Below are 25,738 nucleotides of genomic sequence, written 5' to 3'. Positions count from 1 at the left end.
CAACAGAAGTATGGAGTGTAGAATGAGGGAGGTGATACACCCTTTTTTTCATGCTGAGCCAATCATGTGTGGAGTACTGTGGCTGCCGGCTCAAGCACCAAGCTATACTGAGGCGGGAAAACCAACGGGGCTGCAACTATGGACTTTGAGGGCTGTCGTATCTGGGTTTGAATCCTGACTCAGCCATGAATGAGCAAGTGACTACCTTGCTAAATGAAACTTCTAATCACACGTACCACCTGGCTTTGTTTCAAGGATTCAGTGAGGTAGTTAAACGTCCAACAAGGCTGAGCGGAGCGCCCCCTCTGGGCTTCCCGGGCACCTAGCGCACACCTACAGGCTGGCTTGAGCCTGTCTCCTCTCCTTCTGGTTCCTGTGTGTCCAGAGCATCCTGAGCCCTGGGAGGACTTCTGGGAGGACTGTCCTGGAGCACTGGTGGGAGGCACCCACCACCCCTCGCCTGGGGCCCTGTGAGCAGGGCTCTGCTGGGTCGCTGGCCACCCCACAGCAGGCCGGACTTTACACGCCTTATGCCAGCCATCCGGCCAACATCTCCGATCTACAGACAAGACAGCTCTGGCTTGGAGAGGAAAGGCCACCTTGCTCAGAGGCACAGGGTCCGGGAGTGGCTGAGGCCAGCTTGGTCCCGACCCCAGAGCCTGGCTCCTTCTCTGAATGGCAAAAGCAATATAGGCTGCTGGCCATTCAGAGGCCCCTGATCCCCGGTGGAAAGTTCTGGCCTGGCCCTTGCTGTTGCTCTGAGTTTACGACTCCGGGGAGGAACCAGTGCTTTTGTGTGCGGACCCCTCCTGAGCGGGGGAGCCCGGTTTTCCAGGTGTGACAAGCAGGTGCGTTCCCTTTAGCAGGTCACTCAGCTGGTCCTCACTGTCGCGCCTCTCCCGGGACCTGGGGGCGGGGCTCTGCCCATCGTCACGTGGACCCGGTGAGCCGGGCACAGGAGCCGGCAGGGCCTTCCACTCCTCTAACCAGACTCCCCACCGAAGGGGTCTCAGCTCCACGGTTCCCTGGCTTCCTAGAGACAGGGGCCTGGGGGAGGCTGTTTCATGACAGAACTTGCCCACGAAGGCAAAAGCCTTCCTCCGATTTTCTGTCCTTCTGCTGGGAACTGTCGGCAAAAACACAGATGCTGGCAGCTCTTAAACTGTTCGTGGCAGAGTGAAGGGCTGCCCACTGCAGTTTTTTTCTCTCTCGACTAAACGAGGTTCACTGCTCTGAGTGTTCCCCAATAGTGATCCCATCTGACCCCCACCCCCGCCCAGTTACTGGCCCCCATGAGGCAAGAGGGCTTGGAGGAGGATCATCCCCTTTCTGCACAAAAAGAAATAGAAGCCCAGAGAGTGACTGACCTAAGGTCACACAGCTTATTGAAGGCTAGGGCCTGGGCCCCAGCCTCCTGCCTCTTCATCCAGTGCCTTTTTTCATCACCCCTGGCCACCTTTATGAGCAAATTAACAATAAAAAGGATGGACAAATGAGGCCTGGGAGTGTCTATGTGAAGGAACGCTGAGTAAACCAGATGGGAGACAGGGTGGGCGCCTGCGTGTGATCTCTGTAAATAAAATTCCTAAGTGCGCAGGTATGATGGGTGCTCGTCCCACTGGAGGCGCTTTTTCTGCCAGGCTCTTCTATGAAAACCATTTTAAGAGGAGAAAACCACAATTACCCCTTGGGATGACAGAGCACTTAAGGGACATGTCAGGTGGCAGAGGGTGGGTTCATGTAGCCAGAAAAATCATATTCTGTCACAATGTCATCTTTGGAGAGCTAGAATTAAGAACCCATTGCTTTTACAATTCAGAGTGAAAGAAAGCTCCATACCACCTCCAGGGCTGGGAGAGACACACAGAAGCCTAGTGAATTCTTAAACAGGGCACACCTCCCCTATCCCCAGGGGAGTATCTGGAATCTGAAATCCCAGGGGCCTGAGATTGGGGCAAGTTGGGGGTTTTAAATAGGTTGAAAAACTCTGGACTCTGCGCCCTTTAAGGCTCCCTGAGTTCTGTCAGTCCATGTAAAATTCTCTTGATGATTATCGATTGTTGGAAGAGAATTTCTCTTATGATGTGAAGTTGGAATTTAACGCTCATTTTAAGATGTCCCCAGCCCCCATCTCTCTCTCTCTCTCTCTCTCTCTCTCTCTCACACACACACACACACACACACACACACACACACACACACTTAGGGCTGGAGATGGTAAACTTTAGACTGAATTTTTTACCTCGGTTCAGCCAGTGGAATTGCAAGAGCTTCTGACCACAGCCAAGGCCCCTCCCCACTGTCCCAGCACGGAGATCTAGATAAGAGTTGGTGCCAGGTTGCCCATGGTTCTACTGGGCTGCTCTGAGAGCTCCAGGGGGGCCCTGCCTCCACCCTTACCCTCCCTGAGGACTAGCCGCCCTGGCTTCTTCTAAAGATCCCATAAACATGCTCCAAGTGCTAATCCTCCTTCCTCACCTCTGAGCCCTCGCTTCCTTCTCTTTGATGTCAAGTTCCTTTAAAAAAAAATTTTTTTTTAATATATATTTCTTTGGCTGTGCAGGTCTTAGTTGCTGTACGCGGGATCTTTAGTTGTAGAATGTGAGCTCTTAGTTGCGGTATATGGGATCTAGATTCCCCAACTGGGGATTGAACCCAGGCCCCCTGCATTGGGAGCAAGGAATCTTAGCCACAGGACCATGACAAAGGTCCCTGAAGTGCCTTTTAAATGCGCCCTCTCTCCTGCCTCCTCTTCCTCATGTCCCATGCCTCCTACTGGCTACTTCCCCATCACTTCCTGGCAAAGCTGGGCAACGAGCCCCACTGCCTTAGTCTGCTTGACCTCGAGGCTGCAGCCTGACCCAGCATTCCCTGCCCCCTCCCCTCGCCCAGTCCCCTCCCACTTTCACCCCATCCGTGACCTTCCTGCCTGTTGGCCCCCTCCAGGGCCTCCACGCCCCCCAGCCTCTGCATCCCCATCTTAGCCTCCAGCCTTTCCCTGACTTCCCCTGGAGGGAGTCTCAGGGCAAAAACAAGGACCATTCAGTAGGCTGAATGGCAAGGCTGAAAGGATACATGAATTTAAAACAGAAAAATAGAAAGTGAAAAAACGGAACAGAGAGACTGAGCTCTGGGGTCACAATGGCAAATGGTCCAACACACATGCGATCGATCGGAGTCCTGTCAGCTTGGCCTGATGAAATGGCATTTCCTGTCCTCTTGTCCTGCAGCTGTTTGACTTTTTTTTTCCTTTGTAAGAAACGTAGTAACAAGGATGCAGGGCTGGGAGGAAGAGGGATGGCAGGAGACTTCAGGGTTAAGAGTCGGCTTTAGGGGACGCTTCTGAGACCAAAGCCTCTATTGGTTACTTGCTAAACGTGTGACCTCAGGCAGGCCACCTACCCGCTCACCTGTACCTACTGGGTGAGGATTAAGCAAAAATGAGCCAAGCAGAAAGTCTGGCCGAGGTAAGTGCACAGTGAGTGAAGTCGCTCGGTCGTACCCGACTCTTTGCGACCCCGTGGACAGTAGCCTGCACCAGGCTCCTCTGTCCATGGGATTTTCTAGGCAAGAGTACTGGAGTGGGTTGCCATTTCCTTCTCCAGGAAATCTTCCTGACCCAGGGATCAAACCCAGTTCTCCCACATTGTAGACAGACGCTTTACCGTCTGAGCCACCAGGGAAGTGGGCAGTGAGTGCTTTTTATTCTAATAACGAAGAATTGAATAATTGTGGTTTCACCACCACCACCAGCCATGCTCTTGTCATCATTTTCTCATTAGGTACGTTCCCTTCCAGACTTGGAAAAATGCAAAAAAAATCCAACCCTTTTTTCTAACATTTTCACAATCACAGTGTATTATCATGTACTCTGCTTTCAATTTTTTTTTTTTTTAATTTTACTTGGCCACGTTGCTTGGCACATGGGCTCTTAGTTCCCAACAAGGGATTAAACATCCGCCCCCTGCACAGGAAACAGAGAGTCTTAACCACTGGACTGCCAGGCAAGTCCCTTAAATTTATTCTTAAAAAAAAAAAAAAATTCTTGAGTTTTTGGTTTCTCATGTTGCTGCTAAGTGTTCACTGACATCATGTTTAAGGGCTACGCAACAGCCCCCTGCCTTTTGGTAGGCTTAACTTTTGTTTGTTATCTCCCTGTGTTATTTAACCCAAGCTTCTGGTGTGGGCAGGACAGGTGGGTTCTCGCCAAGCATTTAACTCTTCCAGCTTGTGCCTGGACGTCTCAGGGGGCCGCTCAAATAGGATGTGCATTCAAGCTCTGCTATTGTCTTGCCATGGGCTCTGGGCAAGTTACTTGAACTCCTGAGCCCCCCCTTTTATGCACAGGCTCTGCCCACCCACCTCACAGAGGCATAGGTGTATTTGTTCAAACTAACATGTCCACCATCATTGCCACTTGTGGACTAAAAACAAAAACACTCCAGTCTTCAGTCCTCTGGGAAGCACAAGATCTTAAAAGCTTCCTGGGAGATGGCTGTGATGGTGGAGTTCTCTGCCGGGGTACAGAGAAGGCACTTACAAGATTCCTGCTTAGGAGCAGTCATGGGGGTGGTGGGGCCGGTGGGCAGGTGGGCAGGGTTCCAGACACCACTTCATCTATAATGCTGCCCATCTCACACCCTGGGGCCTCCTTGGAGGATCTAATTGGCATTGAATGAAAACCATTCATCTGGTCCGATGTACCCACTTTATAGATAGGAAAACTGAGGCCCCAAGAGGTGAAGGGGTATGCCTGCCAGCACTATTCTGGGTGACCCCTGAGCGGTTTTCTTTCGAAGCACCCCGTAAGGGGGCCCTCGTGGTCTGAAATGGAAAATCACCATGAGGTGATGCCTCCAGGGAGACAAAGTTGGACCTGGAACTTGGTTGTGGAAAATTTCAAAAGTGATCTCTGTCTTCTCATGGCCTGCACACCAGGATGCTAAGGTGAAGCCGGAACTCCAGGTGGTCGGGAGGAGCAGATGATCACGTGCAGGTGTGAGGGTCTGTGTAAACAGTGAGGCAGGTACAGCCGGGGAGCCCCCGTCCCACCTCACTTCACTCCAGGCCCAAGAGATGGGCTTGAGCAGTTCAGAGAGAGAGAGAGAGAGAGAGAGAAAAAATTGGGCCTGACCCTGAGCTGGGTCCCTGGGAAATGCCTCCAGGAGGAAACAGAGTCTTCCCGCTGCCTGTCAGGATGGCTGACCCCGGACCTGATCTCAGCTAACTTGACATTTCGAGGGGAGCACATCCCCACCCCCGTATCTGCTCTGCGTCTCAAACACGCGGAGAGAACTGGCACGGCAGAGGAATTGCTATTGATTTCCACTTGTGTGGGCTGACCCAACAAAACCAATGCGTCAAGTGCCTGTCTGCCTCGCTGCTTCAGACGCTCATCCCAACCACGTACAGCATCTGGGGTGATTTGTCAAGGTCCAGCTGGGCAGGGGCCCTGGCTTCCGCCCATGGACTCCAGGCCAGGCCAAGTGAGGGGTCTCAGCCCAGCAAATGCCCCACCACTGATCCGTCACCAATCAGCCACATTCTGGGCAGCCCAGGAATTGGGATGTCTGGCAGCTGCGGCCACGCTGGGAGCTGGTTGGCCCTGGCTGGGAGGGGGCTTTTGAGTAACACGGCCTGAAGCCCACTTGCTTCAATTCAACAGGGCTCGGTAGTGGCATTATCACTTGTTTCTTCCTGCCTGTGACCCCCTGATTTCAGAGGATTTAATGGAATGTATGTGTGACCAAGAGCCACTGAGCTCTGGCTCTGGTGTGGCCACTGGCCAGCCGTCCTTGGCAGCTGTGAGGTGGAGAAGACACCCCTCATGGGACCAAGGGCCCGTAAAGGCCAGGGGTCAGAATGCATGTCCAATCCCTGGTTGCCCACCCCCCGGCTGTGTCCTGGGCAGCCACCTTCAGGTCTCAGCGTCTGGCTGCCCTCCCCCGCACTACGGGACTGGAAATCGTACCTACCCACTCCCTAGGGCGGCGGTCATGGGGGCTGCACGAGGTCACGGTGAGGGCTGGACAGCAGGGCCTCACACTGGCCCCTCCTTCTACAGGCAGGGAGCAGAGGCTCAGAGATGGAGGTGACCGTCTCCGGGCCACACAGCGAGGCGGAGCAAGATCAGGAGGGCTTAAAGTGAGAGGCAAGCACAAAAGGCTGATGGACAGAGCATCGTCCTGCCCTCTTCCTCTCCTGACGGTGGCATCGCTGGACTAGGACGGCAGGGCTGAGTGGGGGGCGGGGGCGGGGAGGGGAAGCAGTCATACGCCAGGCTCGGATCATTTCTTGAAAGGGTCAAAAATTTTATTCGAGGGACTTTTTTGTTTTCTGTTTGTGAATATACAAGCTTCCTGCTGTCTGGGAGAAAGGGAGGTGGTGTCCGGCTGCACGAGGCTTGGGAGGCTGGCCCTGGGGCTCCATGCCCGTCCCTCCGCCTGCTTGCTGGCCTCGCGGTTCTTTGGCCGCGGGCTAAGGCACGGTGTGTTCTGCAGGAAGGCGCTCACGGCTGGCTGGTGGATGACGAACGAGGCGGCCTTCTCAGGGGCTGCGAAGCTGAGGCTGTCAAGGGGTAGACTTGAACTTGGGGCCCCGGCAGGGGGCTCCCTGGCGAGGAGGCCCCGGGCGACGGTACCCCCCGGCTGGTCCCGGCGCCGCACTCTCATGATGGAATCATGCCTTTGCTTCTCTTGCGGTCGGCCATGGTCCTCCGGTTGTGGTTGGCTCGGGTGGCCTTGCTGGCTTCCTTCTTCCTGCGTTCCTGCATGGTCTCTCGGCTCTGCCCGTGGCCCCGGGGGCTGCCGGCCACCGCCGTGGAGCTGTCATGCCGGTACCTGAGGCAGGAACAACCCACCCCCAGAAGAATCCATCAGCCGGAGGAGAAGGCCCTGACGGGAAGGGGAAGGGCCTGCTGCTTTCCTCCGAGGTCCCCAGGAGGGGACACCAAGCTTGGGCCAGGACCCCTCCATGCCAGCTTCAGGTCGGAGGAGAAATGGAGTCTGTCACCCGCTGGCTGAGTGACCTTTGGCAGATTACTTAACACGTCTGGGCCTCAGTTTCCTCGTCTATAAAATAAGGACAATGACAAGACTAGCTACTTCCTCGAACTGTTGCCAGAAGTATCTTAACACACGTAAAGCACTCGGGGGTGTGTGTGGGCTTCCTGGGTGGTGGGCTGGGGCTTCCCCCGCCCACCGACACCGCCTTAAACGCTCACCCCTTCCTGGCCAGGAAGGCCATGCGTCTGGCTTCCGCTTTCTCCCGCAGCACCGCAGGGTCCTGCACAAAGTGGTCGGGCTGTGGAGGAGAAGGGAGAAAAGATCACGAGCTGCCCCCTTTCCCAAAGCCAGGCTGTGTCTGGCCCCATCTTGGGGATACCCCCCATGCCAGGAGTCGGGGGGCAGCCACGGCGGGGCAGGGCGATGCCCCAGAACTCGGCTGGTTGTTCTGGTCCAAGGTCTCCACCGGAAGCCCCCTCCTCTGACCCTTGTTCCCATTCCCAGCAGAGGTGGCTGACGGCTGGTCACAGCTGGAGCCGGATGATGACAAGGGGAGCGACGGGGGAGGCCAGGAGGGCGGCCTCTAGAGACCACGGGGAGCCTGGAACCCAGGAGAGCCGCCCGGAAACTGGCGCTTCCCCTTGCCGGCGCCAAGGCTGGGGGAGACTGGGACCCAAGGACCACAGACAGACTGTGGAGGCCTGGGCTGTGTCAAAAACACAACAAGGGGAATTAGTAACCTATGGAAAATGGCAGAATTTTGACATAAAAACCTGGGCTAACCCCTTGCCTGGAAGGAGGGAAAGCTCTGGAAGGTCCAGGCCTCCGTTGTGCTGAGGAGCCCCTGGGCAGGGGTGCCTGCTGCCCCCAGCCTCAGTGTCCATCAGGCCCTGCCACTCACTGACGCTGGTGGCCTGGCCCCGGACACAACTGAACCTGTCACCCTGCGGGGAGGATGTTGGGGGGGGGCGGGATCCAGGCCTCCCAGGCTGCAGCCCTGCTCACCCCCGAGCAGCGTTGCTCTCATCTGTTTTCTACAAGGCGTTAGTTAAGATTTCACTAGTAGAAAAAGTTTAGTGGCTAAAAAAATAGAAAATGTTCAAACCCATCATCACAGATGACCTTGGGCTCTAACGCCTCTCTGATGTCGAGAATTGCCAACCTGGGCATGGAGGCTGGCCCCCAGGCTCCTGGGCCTAATGAACCCAGCAGCTCAAAGGCCCAGCTTCTGATCCTTCCCCTGGGCCCTTGAGGGGCCTCGGAGGAGGCTTCTAAGCCAGCAGCTCTTCAAGCAGACATCCTGGGCTCAAAGGGACCCCCTTCCTGAGCAGTGATGCTGAAGATGCCTCAGGGCCAGGCTCTGGGAAGCCGGGCTGCGCCCCTGACTCACCCCTCGGAACTGTACCCTCCCCTCCACCTGCCAGTTGCCAACCAGGTACCTTGGGGGCTTCGACTGCAGCCTCCTGCTCCTCTTCCTCCTCGTCCTCCTGCCCTTCGCCGGGCACTCTGGTCCTCAGCACCTGAGGGATGGTGAAGGGCCTGAGGGTGGAGAGAGAAAGGGAGATCAAACACTAGGTTAAACCTGGAGAGCGGAGCCTCCAGGGGAGGAGGGGGTTCCTGCTGAGAGGGCCCGCCAGGACTGCAAACCAAAGCCAGCTTTGCTCCCACCCCGGACTCTGCGGGCACCAAGGTCTGAGGCGGGGGCTTCAGGGAGGCTGAGCTGGGTCCTGGGGGCAGGGGTGGTCTCCAGTCCTCGCTAGTCAGGGCGGCTCTGCCTTTACTGGGGGAACTGGGGAACCTCCCTAAGATCCCACTGGGGAAAGTTTTCTGCAGTTAAGAAGAAAAATGGAGAACTCCTGCATGAGACCCAGCTGATGGCTCCTCATTCAGGGTGGGCTGGACCAACCGGCCAGGGGGATGGCTTGGGGTGGAGGGAGCACTGGACCAGGAGTGAGAGGCTGGGGTTCAGGCCCTGGCTTGGTCACTGGCTTGTTCACGAGATCTGTGTAAGCCAGACGCTGGGGGAGGGCCGCCCACGTCAGCAGCCTCACCTGCGGCTGATGAGCTCGTCATCCGAGTCCGCATCGTTGGCGCCCACCTGGTTGCCATCGTATGTGTCGTCGTACTCATCCTCGTAGTCGTCCCCGCGGTAGGGCGCGCCCTCGCCCGGCTGCAATGGCACCTGCGACGGCCGACGCGTGGGTCCGCGGGGCCGGGCTGGACCACCGCCCCCTGCTGCGGGGCTGGCGGCCGGGGACGCCTACCCCGCCCCGCCCCCTCCCCCTGCCCGCCCCGCCCCCCGCCCCTTGGCCCCCTCCCCCTGCCCGCCCCGCCCCCCGCCCCCTCCCCTTGCCCGCCCCGCCCCCGCCCCTCCCCCTGCCCGCCCCGCCCCCTCCCCCTTGCCCGCCCCGCCCCCCTCCCCTTGGCCCCCTCCCCCTGCCCGCCCCGCCCCCCTCCCCTTGGCCCCCTCCCCCTGCCCGCCCCGCCCCCTCGCCCCCTCCCTCTCCCCGCCCCGCCCCCCTCCCCTTGGCCCCCTCCCCCTGCCCGCCCCGCCCACCTCCTCCACCACCACGCTGTACTGCTCATAGCGCTGCCGCTGCGCCAGCACCTCCCGCTTGTCGTTCAGCAGGCTCCGCGCGCTCTCCTCCTTCCTGATGTCGAGAGGGAACAGCGGGGAGACACGAAGGAAAACCATCAGGCTTCGAGGGCAGCGGGAGGGGGCCGCAGCGCGAGGGTCCAGACAGACCACCACTCACTTCTCCCGCCTCTGGCCGCCGCAAACTGAGATCAAGCACCGGCGGGGGGCGTGGGGCTCACCAGGTCCAGCCACTTCCGAGGCCCCCCTCTCCCCCGCCAAGGAGCAGCTATTAGAGTGTAACACGTGTCCCCCTCTTTCAGCCGGAAGACTCCCCTTCGAGGCGTCCACCCCGGAGAAACGTTGGCCCCCGCGCAGAGAGGTCTGATTGGGGATTTTCTTTTCAGCACTGTGTGTAACAGTGAAAAACGAGAGCAACTCATGTCCCTCATGGCCCAAGGACCAGGGCCCACAAGACGCTGGATGGGAGTTCTCAAGAGCGACAATTTGTGCTGATGCAGACAGAATTCTAAGACATCCTCCAGGGGAAAAAAGCAAGTGTAGAGAAACACAGAGCGTGATCTCATCTGTGTAAAAAGCAGAGGGCAGACCAGACCTGTCCCCTCCTCCTCCGGGGATGTTCATATCTATGCATGTAAATACAGACAGAGGGCTTGTAGGGCGCCCCCCGGGGCCCCGGGTTATTCTGAGGAGGGGCCTGGGGTCACCTGAATCATTTCAAATGAACAAAAACTGAAGAAACAGCAAGCCCGTGGGTGGCTTTCGTAGTCAGCTCAGGGGAGCCCCCGCCACTCTCTCTCACCCTGGCTTTTCAGCCCGGGGACCCCATCTGGCCCGCAGTTCAATCTCCCATGTCAGACGGCATGGCAAGAAAAATCTGGAAGTTTAACTCCGGTCCTGTCACAGGGGAGGCCAGCCGGGGGCGGGGAGGGACGTGTTTGGGAACACAGTGAGCTGCAGCACAGCCGCAGTGGGGACTTGGGCCTCTGGACTCGAGGCTTTGCAAATCTGTAGAAGAACCTGGCTTGTCAGACACACAGGCCTGTGGAATGTAGTTTCTAGCCCTGCAGGGGAAAATCAATATGAGATGCCAGGCAAGAAAATCCAGCTTAGCTGTGAAATCGGGCCTCTGGAATGTATTAGGGGTAGGGGGGAAAAAAAGAAGAGGCACAAAGCCCGTAGCGTCCATAAAAATCTATTAACCGGCTTTTAGTGTGGGGAGAGCCAGGCGCCTGAGTCTGGCTGGCTGTGTCTGGCCTGGGAGCCTGGGGCAGATCAGAACTGGGGCCCCCAGCACGGCGGGTTAGGACCTGCTTCCTTCAACTTTTTTTTTAGTTTTTTGTTTGTTTTTGTTTGTGCTGGGTCTTAGTTGCAACATATGGTATCTAGTTCCCTGACCAGGGATCGAACCTAGGCCCCCTGCACAGAGTCTTAGCCACTGGACTACCAGAGAAGTACCCCTTGAACAGGTTTTAATAAGGGCTTACTATGAGCTGGGATGGGGAGAGATTCAGAAGAGTAAGATCTGGATTTGCCCTCATGGAACTCAGTCTAGTGGCAAAGAGCAGAAGTGTGCTAGAAGTGTGTTTCCACGTCCTGGAAACACAAGGAAAGTAGAAATGAATGGGGGTGCAGGGGGCTGAGTGGGGGGCGTGGGGGGAGGCGCTAGAGAGGAGCCTTGGAAGCTCCGTGATGTGGAGATGTTTGGTCTGGACCAGGGAACCATCTCGGGCCACAGGAATCTGTCACCTCATTCCAGGAGAGGGAGCCTGTGACCGTGGCCTCGGCCCTTAGCAGGCGCTCTCTCTCCCAAGCTGAGGGGTGGAGAGGAGAGAGGCAGAGAGGAAGTGAAGGGGCCAAGCTCATTAGGGTGGAGCCCCTGGTAAAAGCGCACCCATTCAATCAACAGAGGCTTCCTGAGGTCCTGCCAGGTACCGGGTCCCACAATGGGCCAGGGGACCAAGGATGAATGAGCGCAGTCACATTCTCTCTGCCCCATCCCACAGCCCCTGGTCCACCCCATCCCCAGTGCGGGCAGAGGGAGGTTCTTTCACGCTGCATGGCCTCTGGTTATGTGGCTCCCCGGCAGGACCGCAGAGGAGCCTGGCAAAGTGCTCCTGCTTCAGCTGGGTCTTAGGAGAGGACACAGGTAAGGATAGGGTACCTTGTCCAGGAAGGCTCTGGCCCCATGACCTCATATGAAGCTAGAGAAGGAAAGAAAGAAAGGGGCAAAAGCAGCCAGGATAAGACACACGTGAGGGCCAGAAGGTCAGCCAAGCCGCGGGAGCTCCAGAGCCTGTCTGGAGCAGGGTGCCTCCTCTGCCTCCCTCAAGCCCAGGTACATGCGGGCTCCTCTGAGGCTTGATCACCTTTCTTCTCCTGACCTCCCTCCAGCCTGTCCTTCAGGATTAGCCCTCAAACTGGCCCTTGGAGGGGTGACACTCTCCTTTGAACTTCTACAGGGCCTGCAGAGGCAGTAAAGCCCTCCTCTTCCAGGTGAGGAATCAGGGGATCCAGAGAGGCCAAGCAACCCTCCCAAGGTCACACAGCTTCCACCAGCATAGCCGGGCCAGAATATAGGCCTCCTGACTCAAGTCTGCTCAGCTATTTCCTGAGCGGTGTGATCACAGGCCAGCCTCTTATCCTTGCTGAGACTTGATCCTGCCTCCAGGGATGATGCAAGGAAGAAATCAGAGGATGCCCTGGCATCAGGAAGAAATCAGCGGACCTGGCACCTGCTGAGCTTCACAAAGGGAATCCAGTCTCTTTGACTACAGGACTTGTCAGAGCCTTTATGGGCTAATGCGCTCTGTGAGTCTCCAGTGAGGCACACAGGGTGCGCAAGCATTTTTGGCAACAGAACTAATCTGAAAGAGAATGCCTTATCTTCTGGGGCACGACTGTCCAGTCTGAAGGAGTAAGGGAACGCAGCGTTACCCTCACTGCCTCCTTCCCTAGCTACGATACACCTGTAGCACGTGTGCTTGGCGCTGACCTAACAAGCCCCTCACCTCACCCCCACTCCTAGCAGCCCCTCATTTTGCTCAGGTCCTTCCCCTTCCCCCTTCTCCGGGAGCCCTGAAGCCCAGCTCCCCAGTGAGACATGAGGGGACTTGGGGGGCCACTGGGAAAGGTCTCCTGGTCTCTAAGACAGATGCAGAAAGACTTGGCCCTGACTTCCTGGTGGCCCGGTCATTTCTGGACGTCACGCTGCGGCCACCCAGGGGCCATGAGAAAGGAAGATGCAACCTTGAAGATGTGGTTGCGCCACAGGTCAACCGCGCCTCAACTGCCCTACCCTGCACCCACCCGTCCCACAAGGGGACAGAGTTCCTCATTTCTTGAGCCATTTAGGGCTCAAGTATTTGGTTTAATGACGCACATACATTTTAACTCGAGGGTGATCTGCCTTGTGCTGCTTGATTTCTCTTGTGTTCTGTGAAGACAGGGCCCAGGCCCTAAGCTCCCCGCCCTGCCCACATCAGGATGGGTGACCCCTCCGTGCCCCTCCCAGCACCTCCCCACTCTGCCGCATCTTGATTGATGGTCTAAGTCATTCCCAACGTCTCTGTGCCGTGGGAGGGCGAGGCCTGGGTGCCCCGCTCCCCTTGCCTCCCAGTGTGTCGAACACGGGATCTGGCCACAGTCAATCACCTGATAAACATTTGCTGAGTGGATAAATAAATAATGCGCATATGAACAGAGCCCCTGACTCTGTAAGCCCCAACCCCTGGGCTACCCAGCACGAGTCCAGTTTCTGAGCCGGGCGGCCAGGCGCCCCTCAGAGCAGGGGGACAGTCCTCGCCGTGTGGCCCTCTCCTGCAGCAGGGCCTGGAAGGGCGGGCACTGAGACGGGACCACATCGCCAGCCCAGGACCTGGAGATGTCGCAACGTGTGTGACTAAGCAGTTTGTAATAGCTTCCTGTCCAGCCAGCCAGATGGCTTTAGAGTTGCCCTGTGCCGGGTCCCCGAGCCCTCAGCCAGCCGCTCTACCAGCGCTGGATGGTCCCGGGAGCAGGGAACAGCTTGTGCTTCTAGCACTGGGGCTCCTGCCCCAAGAGTCGGGCAGGGCCCTCTCCCCTCTCTGCCCCTCACTGCCTCCATCTACGTGATGAGGAAGAAAGCACGCCAGACTTGCCCAGTGGCCCCCAGCTTTGTAGATTCCATGAAACGCTCCATTCACGCTGGGGGGCTGGCACCGGGCTGTCAGCGTCTGATCCTGCCACCACGCCGTGTGGCTGCTGACTCAATCCCTCCAAGGGGTCCCCAATCGAAAGCCAGGGGATCTTTCCAGAACATACACTGTACTGGTGAAGGGGACCCTTGCCATGTTCCCCATGGCCTCGGGGCCACTGCCCCTGCTGTTTGGTCCGCCTGGAAAGCTGCTCCTGCCCGCTCTGCACAATTGACCCTCCCTCGTCCTTCCACCGTCTGCCCCATGGCATTGACACCGAGAAGCCTTTCTGCCTGGACTGAAGCCCCGACTAGAGGCCTGGGTGTCTGTGTGCCTCCACCTTGGAGCATCTGTTTCATCTGTGAGTTCACAGGGCTTGTTTGCCAAGCCGATCAGTGCACATGCCACGTGGGCAGGGGCCGTGTCTGTTCCATCCCCCACCACGTCCCCAGCACCTCATAAATCCAGGGCCCAGAAGCACCAGGTAAATATTTGTTGAATAAATGAATAAATCATGAATAGACTTTTCAATGCCCCCAGAGTACGAAGGACACAGACCAAAAATAAGTAGAAAGGCCTTTAGATGGAATATATTCACTTGGGCAGAGGCCTTCATTCTCCCGTTGTGTCCCCGGGTGGAGAGGCGCTGGTCAGGGAGCACTACTGAGGATCACTACCCAGCTCTCCCACCTGGGGACTCCTCTGAAGATGGGAGAAGGGGAGAGGGGCCGCTTTGGCCCTGCAGGCCTTTTGCTGTCAAGGAGGACTCACTAACTCTGTGCACGGGGTTGGAGCCTGAAGTCAGACCATTAGAGGCCCGGAGCCCACCTGCTGGAAGCATACCGACCTGGGGTCTGGGGGAGCCCCAGGCGGAAGCCCCATGACCACTTCCATCAAGATGACGGCCCTGGGTGTCCCTTGTCCTCTCTGCACTTGCAGAGTTGGGGTCTCTGGGACCCCGCGGCCCACTGGACTCACCTCCTGCCCTTGTGCACCCGGCTCAGGTCCACCGAGTCCCTGCTGAACACGTCAAACTCGTCATTCTGGAAGACGTTGTGACGGGACGTCACCAGGGGCGTCGGGTCTGGCTTCACCTGTCTGGGGGGGCGACATAGAAATCCATTTCAGGGGGATGTTGCCCCTCCCACGATCTGTCCTTCAGAGCCTCCACTCCCCAGCAATAGCCACACCTGGGACACAGGCTAAAAACTTGCCACCCTGCACACGTGCCACTCACACAGGTTGTGTTCCCGACAGCCCTGCGAGACAGACAGTCAGAGGTCACTCGAGCTGGGTTTTTTTTTTTTTTGCCTCACTGCCTTCCCCTGTAAAATGGGCACATAGAGGCTGAGGAGTTGGTTCAAAGGCAGAGCTAGCCTCATTCTGGAAGTTATTCACTCATTCATTCGACAAACAACAGTTATTCACGGAAGAAACACCCGTTTACACTCATTCCTGTTGCCCCCGGGGGCTCCATGGAAGGAGTGGGCCCAACTCAGGAAGGGTGGGTGTGGGGGAATTCCCTGATGGTCCAAGGGTTAGGGCTCCACACTCCCGCTGCCGAGGGCCCTGGTGCAACCCCTGCTCAGGGAACTAAGATCCCACAAGCTGTGCACTGTGGTCAAAAAAGCCACAAAAAACAAAGGAAAGAAGGGTGGGTATGAAGGAAGTGAGAAGCTTGGCTGTGCTCCCTCAGTGACCAGGCAGGCGGCAACATCGGAGCTCAGAGGGCTGCAACCCCTCAGTGGCCCCCGCACCCCGTCTTCCCAGGAGGCGGAGCAGGGAGGCCCGGCGGTGCCCTCTCTGCGCTGCGGGGGGCATGTGAGCACCTCTGGGGGCCTGAGGTCTCGGTTTCCCCAAAGAGGACGTCGGCTTCCGTGGCTGGGAACCGCCACCCTGGGGAAGTGCCGAGTGCGGGACACAGGAGAAGGAGGAGGGGGAGGCAGAGGAGATGCGAAGGGCCCCGACCGGAGCCCGGGGCAGTCCGGGCGCCTGGGCCCCCTCCCACCCCACTCCCACCTGTGCAGGCTGCGGTCCAGCTGGCCGAGGGCGGGGGCCAGCCGCCCTTCCAGGACGTTGTTGATCACCCGCTCGGCGTCGTAGCCATAGTGCTCCAGGCAGGCCAGGATGAAGCCCTCACCGAGGTCCGGCAGCAGGTCCTTCACTTGGGAGATGAGTGAGTCCAGCTCCACACCGCACACGGTGGGGCCCGAGGCTGCAGCCGCCCCCAGGCACTGCGGAAGAGACCGAGGGGACTCCTGAGCTGGGCCGGGGACAGGCCCCAAACAGCACTGGTCTCGGAGTCAGGCGACCTGGTCTGAGTCCCAGCCCTGCCCCTCCTGGCTGAGGGACCTTACCCAAATGTCTTAAGTCTCTCTGAGCCTCCATTTCCTCCTCTGTGAAAGGGGGAGCTATGGCTAACCAGCTGAGCTGCTGAGTCTGGCTGTGTGACCTTGCGCAGGGCACTTAACCTCTGTGAACCTCGGTTTCCTACTCATAAAGCCCCCAGACTACTCCTACTTCATCGGGTTGTTTTCAAATGGTTCAAAGAGATGATACACAAAAAGTGCAGAGCACAGAGCCTGGTGTGGGCGAGGCTGTCCATAAGCAGCCGTGGCTTCTGGGAATCAGCCCCTTTCCCTCTCTGACAGGTTGACGACTGAGGTCGGAGGGGAATAGCAACCGCTGGAGCTGGCTGATGTGGAGAAGCGCCCCTTTGGCTCGGAATGGGTTAATTTTTTCAGCTTTTCAATTAAGGAAATTCACAAATCAAAAAAACAGTAATAAAACTCCTCCATGTCTGAGGCAAGAAGTCAAATGGGGAAAAGGTGGTGGGGAGGGGACTACCATTCTCCAAGGCCCTGGGACAGTGGACACGGGGCCTGGGGCCTAACAGAAGGACAGCAGCATCTGGCAGCGGGGCTCGGGGGCCGGTCACTCAGTCCTCGCAGCAGCTCTGAGCACCCACGTGGAGATGGGGACCGTGCCATCCCCTCCTTACAGGGGCGGAGCCAGGGCTCACGTGAGGGATATGCCTAAGGGCTCAGAGCTGGTGGGTGGCAGAATCAGGATACGCCCTTGAGTGGCCTGCCTCCAGAGACTGTGTCGTCTTAATCCCCAAGTCCACGCTGCCTCCTGACACGCAGGGGCGAGCCCCCGGCCAGCGGCCAATCAGTAGGACCACAGAGGTGGTGATGCTGGGTTCGGTGACGTCCGGAGCGACAGCACCAGCTCAGTGGCCTCCCCTGTGTTTAGAGGTGAGCGCCGGCGGAGATTTCATGTGGAAAAAGCGCCAGTGCTTCACCTTGTGGGGGGAACTGAGGCCCTGCCGCCTTGCCTACCTCACAGGCTGCCCAGCTCGCCCTCGGCTCAGAACCCTCTAAGGGCAGTGTGGAGCAGGCCGGCAGCTCAGAAGCTGTCAACCCCAAGACAAACCCTTTTCCTCGAGGGAACACAGAAGGGAGGTCCCCTGCTGCCCCGGCCAGTCCAATCACACACCTCCTCCTCCTGGGGGAGTGCGGAAGGCCCGCTGACCGCCTCCGCCGCCTCCCCCACCCCGTTAGGGTTCTCAGCCGCGGGCGGGTCTCTGGCGTCGGTGGCTTTCCTCCGGTCCACCCCTTCCCAGGCACTCTCGACCGCCTGGAGGATGTAGGCGGTCCGTGTCTCGTCCCTGGGAGGACGGGTTAAGGGGTCTCTCTCGGGGACCACAGCCCTCTCTCCACCCCTCACTGCGTGGCTGAGGCCAGGGGCCGTCTGGGCTGCACCCCGCGCGCACTGCGGGCTGCCTGGGGAAACGGGCCAGCCCACGGCCGCACGAGCCTCAAAACCCAGTACCTGCCGCTCAGCAGAGAGCTGCTCTGGCTAAGAGCAGGGCCAGGGTCTGGCAGCCGAGGGTCCTGGGACAAGGCAGCTGGCCGAGCCCGCAGCTCCCGCCCTGCACGGACCCCCCAGGAGGAGGGCCCGGCGGGGGTACTACCACCGGGGGTCCTGTCCCACTGGCTGTGGGCTTGCTGCAAAGGCTGGGGGCCCACAGGGTGTCCCTGAGGCTGGACTCAGCAACCTACCCCAGCCACCCAAATGGCCCTCAGGCCCATTCCTCGCGGCCCCTTGTCCCCTCCAGAACCCTGGGTGCTGCCAAGCCAGATGCTGGGTAGCTGCTCTAGACTCTCACTCTACTTTCTTCAAAGAAGAAAAAAAATTAACTAATTAGTTAGGCTGTGCCAGGTCTTAGTTGCAGCACTCGGGATCTTTGATCCTTAGTTACGGTGTGTGGGATCTAGCTCCCTGACCAGCGATCAAACCTGGGCCCCCTGCATTGGGACCATGAAGTCTTAACCACTGCGCCACCAGGCAAGTCCCTCCCTCACAGCTGCTTCTAACCCAAGAGCCCAGCACCCAAAGTCTGAGGCTGACAAGGTCAATCTCCGCTTCCCATCCTTCCAGGTCTCCCATCACCTGCAGGGGTGACCCCAAACTCCTCAGCGAGGGCCACCCCAGGGCTCATCTGCCATGGCCAAACCCGGCCCCCACCAGACCCCCGCCCCCAGCGCCCTGCAGGTTGCACCCAACGTCCACGGGCTCAACAGGCAGGCCTGCTGAGCCCCGGGGAACACTTAGTTCAGGGCGTGGCCGTCTCCTAGTCCTTGTGCTACTCTCAACTTGGGTTTCACTTCCGTGTGACACCCCCTTCTCCCCTCGCCTCCCCTGCCTCTGAGTGACGCTATCCCTGCCTGTGTGCTTATCCGTCTCCCATCCTGCATGAGGTCCCCGAGGGCAGGGTTGAGTCCCTCTTGGTCACACAGGCCCAGATGCTCAGCAAAGACCACGGAAAGCAGGGCTGTGTGTACCCCGAGGATCAGAGCAGTCTTCTCCTCCCAAAACAGGGTGTCAGGAAAAGCTGACTCCCACATGTTCTGGGGCTAAAAGGTCCCTCCACTCCTCCAGGTCCAACCCGGTCAGGACCCAGGACCCAGGGCCAGGCCCACCCCGGAGGCCGCGGTGGAAGGATACAGGGCAGATGACGCCTGCTGCAGAAGGCTGACGTCATCGGCCACGGGGAAGAGCGCATCGTAGTCCCGCAGGAACCTGGAGCGGGGCGGGAGTCAGAGGGGTGGTGGGGCGGGGGCGGGAGTTAAGAGGGGTGGTGGGGCGGGGGCCGGACTTTGAGGGTGGGGGGGACACCAGGCTGGTTTGCCACTCCCCGTGTCTGCCGCCCAACCACAAAGGCCAAAAGCTTAGATCGTGGTGACCCCAGGGCAGGGGCTCTGTTTTGGAAGGTCTCTCCTGGGGCTGGTGGGAGGGCTGGGCCTGCTCCCGCTGCTGCTCCCAGCTCACCTCTTCTCCTGCAGCAAGGAGCTGAAGATCTGAAGGAAGTCTTCGATGAAGCCCTGGACGCTGTCACAGCTGGAACAGGACACAGAGAAGAGGATGCGCTCACTCCCTGCAGACAGGCTCGGCTCCTTCCCGGCCCGCCCCACCCCTCTGTGGCCTCCCTCATTCTTCCTGGTTTCCCATCTTTGCTCTGCAACCCTGGGGCAGGGGAGGGAGCCCTCTGCAGTGAGGGCAGTGCCCCAGCCGGGCTTGGGTAAGGCGCTCTTCCGCCTGGGTGGGCAGGGGATCCCGAGCGCCCACCTGCTTTCCAGGACTGGGAGGAGGCAGGTCTGATTCAGGAGGATGTGGAGAATCTCCAGTAGCTTCTTCCTGGAATGGGAGAGCCTCTGCCACAGGTCACCTAGCAGCCTTGGAGGCCAGAGAGAAAAAAAGTAGATCTGAGAGGCAGAAAGGCACCAGGGGAGTGTCTTCACAACCTTTGCAGGTGCCCCCTACCCAGCCCTCCACCCCCCGGGGGCTGAGAAAGCCTCACAGTTCGCTGCTGACAGCAGCTGGCAAAGGGCAACAGGCTCTGAGAGGCTGGCTGGTTCCAGGGCCACCTGTCAGCTCAAATGGTGGCTCAGGAACCAGCGGGCTAATGAGTCTGGAGCAACAGCTGAAGGGGAGAAGCTTCCTTGCTGCCAGGAGGCTGCTAGGTAGGGAGGGAAGCGCCAGCCAAATTTGCGGGGCCTCTCGTCCCCGGCCCTTGGCCCTCGGCATAGAGAAGGGGGTGCTGACGCCCAGCACAGGTGAGCTGGGGCTCTCCCACAACACCCCTCAGTTTTGTCCCTGCCTCACTTGCTGTCTTCAAGCCTCCTCTTCTTAATTGCAGACTCCAGTTCGGGAATGGCTATTTCGTAAAAGGAAGCTAGCCTGCAATGACACATACGGGGTAAAAGGCTGGATTAGTTCAGAAATCTCACACTTCCTTAGAAGAATCAAAGCACGCTCAAGGGAGTGGGAGGGCCCATTTCTTCCTGCCAGGTTGTCCCCAAGACAAGTGTCTCCCTCACCCCGGATTGCTCCACTGTGGCTGGTCCTAGGAAGAGCCTGGTGGGCAGTGACCTGGAGCTCGCCCCCTGCTCAGATGGGAATCCAAGATCCAGAGGTGCTCGTTCTCACAGAGCAATGAGTGGGCCACCCAGGACGCACCAAGCTTTGAGGAATAGATACAAGGTGACCTTCTTCTTGCTCAGAAGCTGCCAGCAGCTCCCTACCTCCTGTGATATCAGAGTGAAACTCCTCTGTCTGGTACCTCTGTACCTGGTACAGCCCAGCCAAGCTGGCTTCTCACCTCGGTAACCTCACAGCCACCTGTCCTCAACTCAGACTTAAACTCTCCACCCCCTAAATTAGGAGACTGAGATGAACCTATACATACTGTTACAGGTGAAAGAGATAACTAATAATGACCTATACTGTGCACCACAGGGAGCTCTACCCAATACCCTGCAACAACCTATGTGGGAAAAGAGGCTGGGGACTTCCCTGGTAGTCAGGTGGTTAAAGCTCGGTGCTCCCAACGCGGAGGGCACAGGTTCAATCCCTGGTCAGGGAACTAAGATCCCACATGCCAAAAAAATAAAAATTACTAAAAAAAAAAAAGAATCTGAAAAAGAATGGACACACATATATTTGGTTGTTGTTCAGTTGCTAAGTTGTCCGACTCTTTGCGACCCCATGGCCCATTGCCTGCCAGGCTCCTCTGTCCATGGGATTTTCCAGGCAAGAATACTGCAGTGGGTTGCCATTTCCTTCTCCAGGGGATCTTCCCAACCACTTGCGTCTCCTGCATTGGCAGGCAGATTCTTCCCCACTGAGCCACCAGGGAAGCGTATATATATATATATATATATATATATATATATGTATGTATATATACATATCTGATTCACTTTGCTATACACTTGAAACTAACAGAACACTGTAAATCAACTATACTCCAATTAAAAAAACACACAAAACCCAGTTCTCCATCCGAGCCACATGCTTCCTGACCATCAGCTCACCCCTGTGACCATTCCTCTCTGGAACTGACACACCGCACTCAGAAGATGCTGTTCTTACACCTTAAAATGCAGCTACCTCTCTTCCGGGGCGTAATTCCATCTCTGAACATCTTAAGTTCCCAAAGCCACAAAAGCAGCTGATGTGCCTAGGACAGAGCTGAATCTGCAGCAGCAGATGTAATGTACCCTGTGAACATTTGTCTGTCGATCGCTGGCTCCTGGCAACTTTTTCCTGGTGTGGGGCTGTCCGTAGACGTGGGGAGGCAGGCCAAAAGGGACGCGGCTTCTGAGGCCCACAGCGTGGCACCCAGAAGACAGAGAGGACAGTTTGGCTCAAAGAGAGTCAGGCGTTGCCATGATACACTGTTGGTGAAAGGGTAAATTGAAACAGCCCCTATGGAGGGTGATTTGGCGAAATCCGTGAAAATTTCAATTGCATGTACCATCTGTTCCTGCAATTCTACTTCTAGGAATTTATTCCTCAGATATTGTTGTAACAGTACACAATGACCTAGGTGCAAAGTTAGCCTTCATGGCAATTTTTTTTTTTTTTTTTTGGTAATAGCAAACAGTTGGAAAAAACCTAAAATGCCATCTCTGGGGTCTGGGGTCCCCTACAATGGAGTTCTACACAGAGATACCAAAGACTGAAGGTGGTTCATGCACAGATATGCATTAAATTTAAAAGTAAAATGCCTACAGTACATATAGCACTCATAATATGCCGGTACGTGTGCATGCTGTCATGTCCGACTCTGCAACCGCAGGAACTGTAGCCTGCCAGGCTCCTCTGTCCGTGGGATTTTTCAGGCAAGATGCTGGAGTGGATTGCCGTTTCCTCCTTCAGGGTATCTTCCTGACCCAAGGATTCAGCCCGCATCTCCTAAGTCTCCTGCATTGGCAGGTGGACTCTTTACCACTCAGTCACCTGGGATGCCCAATATGCCAGTATATGAAATATTAAAAAGAGGGTGGAGGTAGATAATGTGTTTATTTGCTTATATGTGCATATTTACATGCATATCTTTGGAAAATTCCACAAAAAAACTAACCCAATGGTTGTGTGTGAGAAACAGAAGTGGAGAAGGGGGAGAGGGAGACTTTTCAATATGTGTTTTACATACCCTGTGAATATATTATTTGTTCAGAAAAGTACAGTGCAGAAGGAGAGGAAGGCGGAGAAGGCTACTCAGAGAGATCAGCTGGAGGGTATCTGGTGAGGCAGCCCCTCGCCTGGAGCCCTCAGCACGCCTTCCTGGCCTCCAGCGCAGTTGGAACAGGCTGGGCCGGCCTCAGGCTATTTGTGGGTCGGAGGCAGCTGTCCCCTGCCAAAGCCAGGGTCACTGGCAGTCAAAAATGTTTTCCTTTCTTCCTCCTCACCCTGAAGTGGGTGGAGCTGTGCCCCTGCCTCCAGGGGCGGTTGTTGTCCGGTCGCTAAGTCGAGTCTGACTGTTTGTGACCCCATGGACTGCAGCACGTCAAGCTTGCCTGTCCTTCACCGTCTCCTGGAGTTTACTCAAACTCATGTCCATTGTGATGCCTTCCAGGTACCTCTTAGGAAACTCAGCTCTTCCGGCAAGGTCCCTCCCATCTCCAGAGACCCCTTCCAAGGCCATCTGTGCCCCATTTCGCAAAATGGGAAAGTGCTCATGGTGAATGAAAATAACCCTAAGAACAGCCTGATTGTTCAGAGTGATTTTCATTTCCTACCTCTGGGGAGTTCCCAGGTTTCCAGTTTGTCACATTTACCATGAGGTAAATACCTTTAAAAAATTGTGACAACATTTTTAAAAGTCCCATCCCCACCCTTTTCTTCTGGGGACAGTGTGGATCGGTGCTTTTTTCTAACATTCTCCGGGAGGCTGAGCAATCCTCATGTCTGATTTTCAAGAGCTGAGGGGACCCGGTGGGCTCAGGGTGCCAGCTGCCATCTCTGGCACATGTCTGCGCTAGATAAATGTTTTGTGGGATAGCTGGGCAGATGACCCAGTGGACAGAGGGCTGGGGGGATGGAGTTGGGTAGCTCCCAGAATGGTGGGGGGGAGATGCCTGGCAAGAACAGCTGGAGGCCACTGAGAACAGGACAGCCCCCACCCCCCACTGTCACCAGATAACTGGCTAGTTACCAGCCCCCATCCCGGCAACCCTTTCTCATTGCCCAAGGAATGGATGCCCACAGGGCTAAGTGGGCAAAGAGGGTCTTTCTCCCTCCCCCTTATGCTCCTCTTGGTCTTTCTCCATCACAGCAGGGTCTTTCTATGACTTCTTTGGATAGAAGCCTCCTGCCTCCACCATAAAGGCCCCATTCCCCACCAGCACACGTCCCACACCAGGTCTGACTTCCCTGGGGCCGCATCTTGCGGTCGCCTGCTCCCCAAGCCCACTGCCCCACTCCCACCCCATGTCACACTGCACTCCGCGGCTTTCTCCAGGATCTGGGCCACCACAGGCTTCACTCTGCAGTCGGAATGCCCTTCCGGCCACGGCAGACTTTCTGCGCCAGGCAGGTTGCTGTTCATTCTAAAGGTCTCATCTAAGGGTCACCCTGAAACCATCTCTTATTCCTCCAGACAGAACCATGCTCCCTCGTCTGCTTTCCTGATACGGCCCCACCAGCTGGCCCCACGCGGACGCACATCTGCTCAGTCCTCAGCCTGAGCCTCCTCGGCCTCCGGCACTCGCAGTGCCCGCCCGGGGCCGGGGAGCCTGCAGTAGACCGGGTCTGAATGGAAACTGCCCCGCCCTTGGCTGGCGTTTTTCTCCCTCCCCTCCCCTGCTCTTAGCCCCCCAGTAAAAGTCCTTCTCAAATGCAGCCTCCATGCAGGCGGGCGCTGGAAGAGGGGGCCCGGCATGTTCTGAGTAAATATTGGCTGAATGTGGATGTGAACCCGAACCTCAACTGCAACCACTGTACCTGTAACAGAAGTCGTGTTTCTGGAAGGTCGGAGAAGCCAGAGGGAATATGTCCAGAAAGGCCCAGAGGGTGGTGCAGGTGTCACAAAGGTAGAGGACGACGTCCTTTAACTCCTGTCAGGCAGAAGCAAAACACCGCATTATTCTCCCCCAGGGACAGCTCTGCGGAGGGTCTGAGGCAAATCGGACAGAGCCCAGGGTTCCCCTGGGCCCGCCTGCCCCAGCTCCAGCGGACACACGCCCAGGGAGGTCTAGGGTGACCTCTTCCTCCGCCTTAATACGCGTCTCTCTTTGAAGCCGAAGGAGAACCCATCCCTGAATGTGAAGACAGCATCTGAGGTCCCGCACAGAACACACAGCCCGGGGAGGCCAGGACAGCCAGCACCCACTCTCCGTGGGGTCTGGAGAGCGTGCTGAGAACAGGCAGGGCTTCCTCAACGCTCCCTGATTCTCCCAACAACTCAAAAAGAGGCTGGGCCGCGGCGGGTCAGACCTCCACTTTACAGATAAGGGAACCTCTCTGCGGCTCACGGGGCAGCGTGCCCTGCTCCCACGGCACTGGCTGCACCCTTTTCGGGAACGCTTGTTTAAGGCCTGCTTTCCCACGACAGTGCGAGCTGCAGGAGGGCTGCCCGCTGCAGCCTCGCCCCTGCCCTAACTCCGGTGCAAACACAGGCGTCTGCTTCTGTAACTACTGGGCCTCACGGCCCAGCCTGGGGGCCTAGCCTGTGCTGGGAGCCCCTCGGGGCATGCTGGTGCCATGGATGAATGGCCCTGTGAGTAACGCACCCAGGAACCCTTCCAGCTGAACTAAGCGAAGGCTAAACCTCCATGCTGTTCCCTCTGAGACTCCATAAACGAAGTGAGAAAGCCAGTGTCCTAAAGCCTGCGTGATGGGCGAGCTGCCTGCGGGGTGGGGTGAGGGCTGTGAGCAGCGGGGGAAGCTCCAGGCCTTCTCTTGGCCAGAAAGCAGCCGGGCTGAAGGGCAGGCTCACCGGGAGAGGCATGTCGCTGGGGGTGAGCCGGCCCCTCTCCTCAAGCCTCTGGGGTGTGGCACTGGCCCCGTCCCCACGCAGACCACAGTGCTGGAGGATATTGCTGAAGACCTGTGAACACAGGAGGCGACTCTCTGACATCCTACTGAACTGGCAGCGGGGACCCCGTCCTGCAGCGAGCGACTGGTGACCCCAACACTGCCTTGGAATCTTCAGGATATATGCCAGTGTCCCTGGGACACCAGGTGAGACAGTGACCTTCTCAGTGACCTTCTCAGAATGGAACCTGTGTCAAAAGGGAATCATGCGGTCATCCTTCCTACAGGACTGTGGTGAGGACGATGATGACGAGATGTATGTAAACCCTGTGGATGTGACTGGGATCAGCTGGACAGGTGTATGGGGATGGATATTTAGGAGATACAGTCAGTAACATGTATTTTTGGATGCCCTGGGCAAGGCGATTTATGGGAACTGTACTGAAATAAAAGACAAATCAATAGTGAGGGGGAAAACAGAGCCCATTGTGGATTGCACCACATTTAAGTTGGAGAAGCAAATGGCAGCCACTCCAGTATTCTTGCCTAGGAAATCCCGTGGACAGAGTCTGAGCCTGGTGGGCTACAATCCATGGTGTTGCAAAGAGCCGGACATGACTTAGCAACTGAGCACCACA

The 25,738-nt window shown here is 57.3% G+C and overlaps 1 protein-coding gene across 2 annotated transcripts in view; it reads right to left on the bottom strand.

The window, feature by feature from the left end:
* Positions 1-6,287: 6,287 nt before the first annotated feature.
* Positions 6,288-25,738, bottom strand: part of ASCC2 (activating signal cointegrator 1 complex subunit 2) — a 35,740-nt gene continuing 16,289 nt past the window's right edge. For both annotated transcript variants that reach the window (XM_061141571.1, XM_061141572.1), the window contains exons 7-20: positions 25,063-25,173; positions 24,069-24,181; positions 19,944-20,018; positions 19,407-19,514; positions 19,110-19,178; positions 18,786-18,860; positions 17,274-17,445; positions 15,795-16,009; positions 14,754-14,873; positions 9,562-9,655; positions 9,056-9,186; positions 8,444-8,543; positions 7,223-7,302; positions 6,288-6,839 (exon numbers count right to left, since the gene is read on the bottom strand). In XM_061141571.1, coding sequence (XP_060997554.1) covers positions 6,668-6,839; positions 7,223-7,302; positions 8,444-8,543; positions 9,056-9,186; positions 9,562-9,655; positions 14,754-14,873; positions 15,795-16,009; positions 17,274-17,445; positions 18,786-18,860; positions 19,110-19,178; positions 19,407-19,514; positions 19,944-20,018; positions 24,069-24,181; positions 25,063-25,173 — 1,635 coding nt within the window. In that variant the 3' untranslated portion in view covers positions 6,288-6,667. The remainder of the gene's footprint in view (positions 6,840-7,222; positions 7,303-8,443; positions 8,544-9,055; positions 9,187-9,561; positions 9,656-14,753; positions 14,874-15,794; positions 16,010-17,273; positions 17,446-18,785; positions 18,861-19,109; positions 19,179-19,406; positions 19,515-19,943; positions 20,019-24,068; positions 24,182-25,062; positions 25,174-25,738) is intronic.

This window comes from Dama dama, chromosome 5 (genome assembly GCF_033118175.1).
Source record: "Dama dama isolate Ldn47 chromosome 5, ASM3311817v1, whole genome shotgun sequence".
In the NCBI taxonomy this organism is placed as follows: Eukaryota; Metazoa; Chordata; class Mammalia; order Artiodactyla; family Cervidae; genus Dama; species Dama dama.
The sequence above is the reverse complement of the archived record's forward strand: the minus strand, read 5'-3'. Positions and strand labels throughout refer to the sequence as shown.